We start from the raw sequence: 11,684 nt of genomic DNA on the forward strand, positions 1-11,684 counted from the left end.
GGGGCAGTACAGCGAGATCTGGGTGTTCTTGTACACCAGTCAATGAAGGCAAGCATGCAGGTACAGCAGGTAGTGAGGAAGGCTAATAGCATGCTGGCCTTCATAACAAGAGGAATTGAGTATAGAAGCAAAGAGGTGCTTCTGCAGCTGTACAGGGCCCTGGTGAGACCACACCTGGAGTATTGTGTGCAGTTCTGGTCTCCAAATTTGAGGAAAGACGTTCTGGCTATTGAGGGAGTGCAGCGTAGGTTCACGAGGTCAATTCCTGGAATGGCAGGATTATCTTACACTGAAAGACTGAAGCGACTGGGCTTGTATACCCTTGAGTTTTGAAGATTGAGAGGGGATCTGATTGAGACGTATAAGATTATGAAAGGATTGGACACTCTGGCAGTAGGAACCATATTTCCACTGATGGGCGAGTGCCGAACCAGAGGACACAGCTTAAAAATACGGGGTAGACCATTTAGGACAGAGCTCAGGAGAAACTTCTTCACCCAGAGAGTGGTGGCTGTGTAGAATGCTCTGCCACAGGGGGCAGTGGAGGCCCACTCTCTGGATTCATTTAAGAAGGAGTTGGATAGAGCTCTCAAAGATAGTGGAATCAAGGGTTATGGAGATAAGGCAGGAACAGGATACGGATTAGGAATGATCAGCCATGATTATATTGAATGGCGGTGCAGGCTCGAAGGGCTGAATGGCCTACTCCTGCACCTATTGTCTATTGGGTTGGGGGCAACATTCTGTCTCACAGACAGCATGCAGGAATTTGGAGGACTATCCATTGTAATCCACACTGAATTTAGGCAGCCATTTACTACTACTCTACTATTACCAAATTAAATTCTCATTCAGTCCCTTCCATTCAGAAATGCTTTCATAGCCACCCACCAGCCAATCAAATTCATTTGTGGTGATCATCCCCGATACTGAAGCATATCACACCAGCATGACCTTGGGGAATCAGTGAGTCAGGAAATCGTTTGAATAATGATTCCCCTCGATTAGAGCATTTACATTATCTCCAAGGCTGACCTCATCTTTGCATTGTACCTGGGGTAACATGGGGTTATTGGGGGGGGGGGGGCGCTGTGTAAAGGGCATGTGTTTCCTTTGTTTGGGGCCTGATTCCACTTCGCACACCTGCAAGGAGTGTCAAAAGGGGGTCACTGAGCTTGCACAGGCTTTAATAAACTTTAACTGTTTGCAGAAGTTGGTGTGAATTGCATATAGTGTGAGAAACCTCAGGAAAAGAACCTAAGACAAGTACAGGTAGACAATCCTTTAACCGAAAAACTCCAAAGCCCGAAGGTTTTTTCGTGAAGTTTTTTCTCATTAACAAAGTTGTTTGGCATGCAAACAGTTAACTCAAGTTGATACCCATTCGATGCGTGTCACTCAGACACGATGTGTGGGAGCGTGGCCTAGCACTGGCAGGCCTCAATTTTCTCTCAAGGCACATTTTACTGAGCGAGTCTGCTCCCCCAGTAATTTTTTTTTTAAATTTCACCAAACTGTTACTTATTCTGAAATTCAAAAAATTCTGAATTTCAAAAACCAGCTGATCCCGAGCATTTCAGATAAAGGATTGTGCACCTGAAAATGTCAAGACATACTGCAAGAGTTTCTTCAAATATCTAAAAAGAAAGAAACCAAAGTGAACACAGGCCTGTTAGAGACACGGCTGGGGAAACATTAATGGCAGGAGTTGAATAAATACTTTGCAATCTTCATAGTAGAAGACATTAAGAGCATTCCAAAATTACTAAAATAATCAAGGGGCAGAAGGAGGAATTAAACATAATCACTACCACTACAGAAAAATGGGATAGACTGTAATGTTCCCTGGACCTGATGGAATGAATATAAGGATATTATAAGGAAGATAATGGGTGCGCTAGCAGTCATCTTCCAGGAATCCTCAGTTTCTGGAAAAGTATCAAAGGATTGGAAAAAAGCCAAAAAAGGGGAAAAAACAAGAAACTGGCAACTATACGAAGTTATTATCTGTTAGGAGGAAAATTTCACCATCAATTATAAAGGATGCAATAATGAAGCATTTAGAAATGCACATAATCAAGCAGTGTCTCAATGGCTTTATGCATGAAGGGGAAATTACACCCGAAAAAATTTACTAGAATTCTTTGAGGAGACAAGCAGGATAAATAAAAGGAGATGCAGTGGATGTAATACTTTCGGATTTGATAAGGTACCACATGTTAGGCTACTCAATAAAACAAGATGTCATGATGTTGGGAGGTGGCATAGCAGCATGGATAGAGGATTGGCTAACTAAAAGAAGAGTCTGCAGAGGGATATAGACAGATGAAGTAAAATGCCCAAAACTGTTCAAGAGTATTCCAGTTGTGGTCTGACTAAGAGTCTTGTATAGTTTTAGCAAAACCTCCTTATTTTTATCATCCATTGAAATAAAGGCCAACATTCCATTTGCCTTCTCTATTAATCGCTGCACTTGGATGCAAGCATTTTGTTCATTCACACAGACTCCAAAATCCCTCTTTTCTGTAATTTTCTGCCGTCTTTCTCCATTTAGATATTCAGTTCCTTTACTCTTCCTGCTTCCTCTTATAGCTTTCCACAAAAAAATCCATCTGCCACATTTTTGACCACTTAAGCTATCTTTAATCTCTCTGCAGACTGTCCTCCTCATCACCTTTCCACCTAATTTTGTGTCATCTACAAAGTTCGCTATAGCTCATTCACTTTGGTCATCTATGTATTAACATATAAATAATTGCCCATCACTGAGCCCTGTGACACTTGTCTTCTATTCATTGAGACAAATCTTTATCTATGAGGAGAAAGTGAGGTCTGCAGATGCTGGAGATCAGAGCTGAAAATGTGTTGCTGGAAAAGCGCAGCAGGTCAGGCAGCATCCAGGGAACAGGAGAATCGACGTTTCGGGCATAAGCCCTTCTTCCTGTTCCCTGGATGCTGCCTGACCTGCTGCGCTTTTCCAGCAACACATTTTCAGCACAAATCTTTATCTAGCCTAACATATACTCCCAACGTAATATCTTATAGAACCTTTTGGAAATTCAAATATATTACAACCACTGATAGCCCTTTATCTGACCCGTATGTTACCTCCTCAAAGAACTGTAATAAATACTTCAGGCATGATTTCCCCTTCAAGAAGGCATGTTGACTCTACTTGATTATCTAGATCTAAAAACTGAGTTTACAATATTTATAACAGAAAAACTTTTTCCCAATAACAGATATCTCCCTCACTTTTTTAATAAAGGTGATACATTGCTGTTTTCCAATCCTTTGGAACGTTCCCAGAATCTGAAGATTCTTGCAAGTTGACTTACTGATGCAGCCCAGCAGGTTCAGGGGACTTATCAATCTTTTGTTGCGTTCATTTCCTTTTTCTCTACTGTTTGTTATTATGTACATTTCCACATCCACCCTAGCCCACCCCACCCTTTAGCTCCTTGCATTTCAGCATTTTTCGAATGCCAGCGTCTTCTTCTATGAAGATTAATAAAGCAGTTATTCAACTCTTCTGCCATTTCCTGGTTCCCTATTATTCCCCGGCCTCATTCTCTCAGGGGCCCATGTTCACTGATACCTCTCTCTTCCTTTTTATATCTAAAGAAGTTTAGATTAGATTAGATTAGATTACAGTGTGGAAACAGGCCCTTCGGCCCAACAAGTCCACACCGACCTGCCGAAGCGAAACCCACCCATACCCCTACATTTACCCCTTACCTAACACTATGGGCAATTTAGCATGGCCAATTCACCTGACCCTGCACATCTTTGTGACTGTGGGAGGAAACCCGGAGGAAACCCACGCAGACACGCGGAGAACGTGCAAACTCCACACAGTTAGTCGCCTGAGGCGGGAATTGAACCCGGGTCTCTGGCGCTGTGAGGCAGCAGTGCTAACCACTGTGCCACCGTGCCGCCCACAAAGTTCTTACTGCCTGTTTTATATTACTTGAAATTTGCCCTCAGTTCATTTTCTCCCTCTTTTGCTTTGGTTCATCTTTTGTTGGCCTTTAAAACTTTCCCAATCCTGAGGTTTAGCAATAAACTTTGCCCCAGTGATAGTTCTTCCTTTCAGTTTGACATTATCCCTAACTTGTCTGTTTAACCACATCCCTGGATCATCCTTTCTCAATGGGCTCTCTCCTTGCTGAGTCAGGATTTAAAAAAAAATGTCAGCAATTGTTCATCAAACATCTTTTTTGCATTACTCATTTTGCAGTCCACTTCAGCCAACTCTGCACTCATTCCAATGTAATTTCCCTTTGCATCTGACCCAAGTTTCTCACCCTCAATGCTACATGCTGCCATGTTAGGTCATTGTTCTCTCAGGTACCTCGTTATGTGTTCAATTAAGTCTGATTTCTGGTTGAATCCAAAACATACTGTACTTGGAAACTATCCCAAATGCATGTTATGAATTCTTATGAATGGCTACCTCTGCCAATTTGTTTTCCTAATCTATATGAAGTTTAAGGTCACCTATGATTAATGCACTGCCTTTGTTAAAAATGCCCTCTCAATGGTCCTATTCTTTGTCCTACAGAACAGCCATTGGGGGGTCTTTAAGACGACTTCCACCTGTGTCTTCTGTGATTCATCCTCATGTTATTTCTTACTTCCACTCATATGGATTCTACATATGTGATCCAAATTAAAGTTCCTGGTAACCTACTAATTCCATTTCATACTAATAAAGTCACACCATCACGCTTCCTTATTGTCTGCCCCTTCAAATGTCACATACTCATGAATGTTCAGTTTTCTAAACGCTCCTATTGTAGTCTGAATTTGAATGCAGGAGGCTGCAATGAGCAAGATATTCAGAATGGCTGCTGAAATGATAAAACCAATCTAAATAAGGACAAGGTTATATATTAAAACTCACCAAGAGAAAGACTAACAATATCATGTACCTTTCATGGAATGATTCTGGACTGTAACATGATTACAGTGTTTTGAATAATGGACATGATTTGGAGACGCTGGAGTTGGACTGGGGTGTACAAATTAAGAAATCACACAACACCAGGTTATAGTCCAACAGGTTTATTTGGAAGCACTAGCGTTCAGAGCGCTGCTCCTCCATCAGGTCTCCACAATCAGCTTAGCATATTAAGCTATCAATTTTATTGCCGAGTTCGTGGGCGGCACGGTGGCACAGTGGTTAGCACTGCTGCCTCGCAGCGCCAGAGACCCGGGTTCAATTCCCGACTCAGGCGACTGACTGTGTGGAGTTTGCATGTTCTCCCCGTGTCTGCGTGAGCCCCCTCCGGGGGCTCCGGTTTCCTCCCACAGTCCAAAGATGTGCAAGTCAGGTGAATTGGCCATGCTAAATTGCCCGTAATGTTAGGTAAAGGGGTAAATGTAGGGGTATGGGTGGGTTACGCTTCGGCGGGTCGGTGTGGACTTGTTGGGCCGAAGGGCCTGTTTCCACACTGTAAGTAATCTAATCTAATCAATTGATTGAAATAATTGGGAGCCTGGTGCACAGCTTGTCGTTGAATTTCCATAAGCCACACCCACCATAATGATTTGATATCACAGATCAAGTTTTCATGCACACTCAAAGATATCAACCATGATCACAATTGAATGGTGGGTCAGGCACGAAAAACTGAATGGCCCATTCCGCTCCTATTTTCTATATTTCTATCAAAAATGCCTTTTGTTTGTGTAATTGTAAATGCACGAAGCCAGAATCAAATACCTTATTGCTGATTTTGGTCAACCACAATCTGTGGACACAGTTCTGCACACAACACTCTCAATTCACAAAACACACATTACAAAAATTCAGTTTAGCCATAAACTACACAAGAGCAACTGGAATCTAATTCCAAGCCCTGAATCAGAACAGAATTAACTGACACCAATCAGATCACACACATGAACTCCACCAGCCTGGGATTAGGAATAATATCTTAACAAGTGTTCTTGCTCCTAATGTAGGAAAAGCATTTGCCAAAGACGACCAAATCAAGCTGAGATGTGATGCTGTTCATGGATAAACAGCCCCCTGCCATATTCTGTCGAGGATTGCATGTAACAAATAGCCACATGGGGAGGCACAAAGGGACACATTTGTTGGAATAAATACCGTAGGGTCGTTTTGATATTTGGGTGGATTGTGTCATTTTAATTTGCTGAAATACCTAACATAGCTGGAACCACATTTATAAAAATTCTTACCTTTGGTGCCTCCAGTTAAACGGAAGGCCATCAAAGAACGAATTATCCCAAAGGCCTCCACCGTCAGCAGTGTATGTACTTTTCCAGTATTTGCATCTGGACGGAGCAACTCCAAGATCTTTCCCCTAGACACAACAATCTCTTGCATTTTGGTGCCTATAGTAAATGCGTAAACACCAAATCAAAAGGACATTTAAAAACCCAATGACTTTGCCCTTTCCACGAAATTGTTACAGGTTTATAAGTAGCAACAATTTTAAACAACAATTCATGGCACTGGAAATCATATTTATTTTACGTTAAATACAACACAAGTAGTTTCAAAAATATAGAGGCAAAGAGTTTATGCTAATTCTCTGTAAATCAACTGGAATAGAGCATCCTATTATGGGTTGCACACTTTAGGGAGGTCTACTAGTACGACTGTTGCTGCTTCAAATTTGCTTTTCCTTGCTTTGAGAAGCCTCATCGACTTCCTGTTTTCACAGAGTGATCAGGATGCCCTGTTCTTGTGCCTTTTTTAGGCCCAAAAGCCAACTGCCTACCATACATAGCTCACCAAATAGCCAAGAAAATAGTACCGAGAAAATAGACAAGTATTTGAAGAAGAAAACTTTGCATAACTTCTGGAAAAGGACAAGTAGCGTGGAACTTATCACAAGGCTTTATCAAAGACAGACCAAATGGCTTACTTTTCTAGATTCTGGTCACTACGCAAAGAGTGATAATTTTACATTTCAAACAGCAACTTGTGGTTTTAGCTCCCCTTTCTTTGAGATACTCTGTGTACTTCTACCACCAGAGATGCAGAGAAAAGATTGCAAAATATCTTTTTCTGAGAACATGGGGAGAAAAGTCTTTTACAAGAAAAACGTTTATCAAGCATTTCCTTTAAATTCTAAAATGGATACCGAGTAAATAGGATCTGAGTCATCAGTCTGAAGTTATTCCAAATTATTCAGCAAGCATTAAGTGTCAACATCTGCTAAGAACATGCTACATGGATTTGCTTGATGCACAGGTCCAATATATATAATAACCAATAAGAACCATTGGCTCTCAAAACTCTAATCGAGCAGACAGACTCAACCAGGACATCTTAAAATGATAGGAGTCAGCTTCAGCTCAGTGGTCTTATTTCTCTTCATGTCAGATTTAAGATCCACTCAGTATTTAAATACAGAAACGTGATTAGCATTTTGGTGAGGGATTGAAGAAATGCTGAAACTGCTTTGTTATGGACAAGATATTAAACCATGGCCCCATCTGTTTTCTCACCCTACATCACGACACTATTCATGCAAACTTGTTGTATGCCAATTTCCTACAACTGTGTAAACTGCAGGATTACAAGAGACTATTGTGACTGATTTCCTAATGCCAGTCCACTGGGACACATTGGCCTAACTAACCGGGAGAAGGGTCAGTTCATAGGGCTTGCCACAGCCTACTGACCCTTGAAGGGAAATGGTTAAGTCTAGTATGTAGAGGAGAAAACAGAAGAAAATTGACAGGAAACATAGCACTATGAAATTCCGAATGGACTTTAGTTTCAGAAAGTTAAGTGAAACAATTAACACCAGAAGCCAAATGAAAATATGCCAACTGTAGGTCCCCACCTGAAAAGTTTCCATGAATGGCATGTGATATGCCAGTTGCTCTCTGGAGAGTCAGGTTATATAAAAACATGATTGCATTAGTTCTGTAATCACCGAGTATAAAATGTCACGTCCAACTTCTAGGATTAAAAAGATTGGCTGCAGCAATAAAAAGAAAAAAAAACAAGTGATCACCTGTATAAATTCTGAAGTTCATAAAATCAACTGAAACTTAACAAGACAGAAACAAAAGGCAACTGAGATATTTGAGCGAGACTTCTTTTAAAATTTTGTCTTCATTCCAAATCCGCGCTTATTGATTAGCCAATATATATTTTTGCAACTAACTGCAAGACTATAGTTTGGCTCTCACACCGTAACTTCAAGCGATAGCAAACTGACTATCATGAACACATTCAGGTTTAAAAAGAAACTGTCACTTTAACTCCCTGTTTGGGAACAACTTTCATCCATGAAAAAAACCACCCTAAAACATACTAAGAAAACATTAAAGAGATAAAATAAGCCATCACCACAAAAATATAGGGTGAACACAGAAATTCAAAGCACAGTTATAATGCTGCACCTGTGCAAAATTGGCTGACCCCAACTACAGCGGTAAACAAGGTGTAATGGCCAATCATGGTTGTCCTGGGTATGAACAGGAAAATACACCTATTTTCACACTACCACTTCTTATTTAAATCATCCCTACTTGAAAAAGTTAGGTGACAGAAACAGCAGGACAATGCAACATGTTGACTCCCTCAAAAGCACATGTGACGAATGGCCACCTGAGTGGAGGATAGGCATGGAGCAACATACAAACATGAAACAAGTTCAGGCAAGATTTGTAAATGTCAATGGGAGAGTTTGGGTTAGGAGACTGACTTGAATTACCAGTCTTACATTTGTTTATAGACTGACACTCCACAAATAACAGATTCTGTAGATCACATATCCGACTCCACCATAAGGCAAGGACAAATATGCAACAAAGACACAAAACCAAACATATACTTGAACAAAAAGCCAAGAATTCTAGTTATCAAACTAAACTCTCAAGGAAATAATTGTAGCTGCATGTCAGACATGTCAGCAAAACTCACTGCTTTGCAGATTCCAAACCTCTCTCAACCTCTCTCTTGTGGGCGGCACAGTGGCAAGCACTGCTGCCTCACAGCGCCAGAGACCCGGGTTCAATTCCCGACTCAGGCAACTGTGTGGAGTTTGCACATTCTCCCCGTGTCTGCATGGGTTTCCTCCAGGTGCTCCGGTTTCCTCCCACAGTCCAAAGATGTGCAGGTCAGGTGAATTGGCCATGCTAAATTGCCCGTAGTGTTAGGTAAAAAGGGGTACAAGTAGGGGTATGGGTGGGTTGCGCTTCGGCGGGTCGGCGTGGTCTTGTCGGCCGAAGGGCCTGTTTCCACACTAAGTTATCTAATCTAATAAACGGGCCTGCCATTAAAGTCTGCCTCAAAAAAGCACTGACTAAGAAACACACCGTCTCTCCTTTGTGGATGCCTATCGGAACTCAAAAATCCAAATGTTTCAACAAAATTGTTCTTGTGGTTAAGTGTAAAAAGTTTAATTGCACATACAAAATGAAAAGCTACCAGCTATATATTATATCCTATGGAAAATCAGATGTTTTTAATCATTGTTACCACAATTTTAATTAAATCTGCACAAAGTTAACAGTTTCGAGAATTTAAGGTGAACGCAATGCAAGCACATATCTCACGGTCTAAATGCGATGCGCACAAGGGCTAAAATATTATGTTAACACAATTACAGAAATCAAGGGGAAATCTGTATTTGATCCTAAATTTCCATTTATCTGTCTATAAATTTATTACAGCCCATAACTAATCTGCATTATAAAGGTCTCACATTGCACAAAACACAAATTCTGCCAAGTCTTCAACAGATCCAATGTTTTATTCTAACCTTCAAGTAGCAATATTGATGACAAAAGATCATATATTGTATTTGAAGATTGCTTTATTTTAGTACTTGGCATGGTCCCTTCAAGTTTAGTAAAATAAGAGATCGAATTAAAATATAGAATTCAGAAGTGGCTTGATGGGGAGACGGGAAGCTCATGTTTCTGCTGGATGGACAATCTAGAACACAAAGTCAGTCTCAGAATGAAGAGAAATGACTTCACTGAGGGCTAAGGATCTTTAGAATTCTCTGTTCCAGAACTTGGATGCCAAGATGCTGAGTGTATCCAAAAGATCAACAGATTTTTGGGTATGAGGAGAATTAAGGGACATGGAGATAGTGTGGAAGGGGTCAGTTGTTAAATCATACATAATGAATGGCAGAGCTGGCCTGAAGGGTCCAAAGGCCTCCTAATTTCCCTATTCATATTCTTATACGAATTCCATTTTATGTTGAATGCAAGGAATCTGACTTTGGATCTAGCTCAGCATCCATAATGCTGATCTCATGCACCCCAATTCCAACAGCAGATTTATCAATCAGAACTTTTTTCTGGCAAAAATCTCCAAATCCAAACCGAAAGAACTTGGATACATAGACAACTTAAACCTGGTCATCCTCTGTTCCCTAGGATCAGCCAGAGTCCAAGGACTGTTAGCAAGGGCTGACTGTTCTTCCTATCAACCCATCTTCAATCAGCTGAACAGTGGATATAGAAAAAAGGGGATTAACATATGAAGTCAGAGCCACCCTTTTCCAATTTAAAGGGATTAATTGAGGAAGCGGTCAGATGCAAAAAGATTCATATTATGGCGATATCGAAGATGTGCATCTGACAGATTATGGCTCACAATGGGCACCTGGTTGGCAAAAGCCACTTCCTACCATTTCACAAATCCACATGCTCCGACTTTCTTCAGCGATAAGGATGCTCAGCACAAACATTGGATGATGGGTGAAGCCTATACATTGCATGAAGTTTCATAGTGAACTGAGGATGCAATTCCACTCATATTTTAGAGTCTAATTGTGCTCGGGCAGGTTTTGCTACAGTTCCAACTCTGGTTACAGATTTAGCACAGCTCGCTGGGTAGCGCATGCGCATGGCAGAAGCCAATTTAAGAGAATATGTTTTAAAAAGAAATTGCCGCCACTAGCGCCAAACTGTAGCTTCTGCTTCAAGTTTACTTCCCCCTCTTTCGGGAGGCCTCACCAACTTCCCGCCTTCGTGAAGCGAGCAGGATGCCCTGGACCCGCGCCTCTTTTAGGCCCAAAAGCCAGCCTGACCGCCGTGGCTCAACAAACGGCCGCGAAGAACCATCGATCGGCAATATTGAAATAATCATCACCGCCCCAGCTCTCGGAGTCAGGAAAATCCGCGGTACCTGCTTTGGGACACAGGATGCCGCCGATATCGCCTCAGATTGTACGCTCCATCCTCCTCGACATTACCGACCCTGCAGCTCCTAGCTCGGGGTCCTTGCTGCCTGAATAGGTGGCCAGCCTGGGGGCCTGTGCCCAGGTGCGCATGTCCAGTGTGTTGGAGGGAAAGAATCGACACTTGACATCCAATTTTAAAATGTATATATATATATTTATGTATGTATTTAATAACTACTTTCACAAATACAATTACAAGACAGATTGATGTATAACATATTTTCAGGCACCCGGTTAGACAGTGCCCCAGAGTTCGAAATTGTTGACTCTCCAACATAGATAAAAATCACACACCAGGTTATAATCATGATTTGGAGATGTCGGTGTTGGACTGGGGTGTACAAAGTTAAAAATCACACAATACCAGGTTATAGTCCAACAGGTTTAATTGGAAACACACTAGCTTTCAGAGCGATGCTCCTTCATCAGGTGGTAGTGGAGGGCTCAATCCTAACACACAGAATTTATAGCAAAAATTTAGTGTGATGT

General features: G+C 41.4%; 1 protein-coding gene across 1 annotated transcript in view; it reads right to left on the reverse strand.

The window, feature by feature from the left end:
- Nucleotides 1-11,267, reverse strand: part of sf3b3 (splicing factor 3b, subunit 3) — a 57,098-nt gene extending 45,831 nt beyond the window's left edge. Inside the window, exons 1-3 of the mRNA XM_043707353.1 lie at nt 11,141-11,267; nt 7,830-7,967; nt 6,211-6,366 (exon numbers count right to left, since the gene is read on the reverse strand). Of these exons, the coding sequence (XP_043563288.1) occupies nt 6,211-6,366; nt 7,830-7,899 (226 nt within the window). The 5' untranslated portion in view covers nt 7,900-7,967; nt 11,141-11,267. The remainder of the gene's footprint in view (nt 1-6,210; nt 6,367-7,829; nt 7,968-11,140) is intronic.
- Between the last annotated feature and the right edge of the window lie 417 nt (nt 11,268-11,684).

This window comes from Chiloscyllium plagiosum, chromosome 17 (assembly GCF_004010195.1).
Source record: "Chiloscyllium plagiosum isolate BGI_BamShark_2017 chromosome 17, ASM401019v2, whole genome shotgun sequence".
NCBI lineage: Eukaryota > Metazoa > Chordata > Chondrichthyes > Orectolobiformes > Hemiscylliidae > Chiloscyllium > Chiloscyllium plagiosum.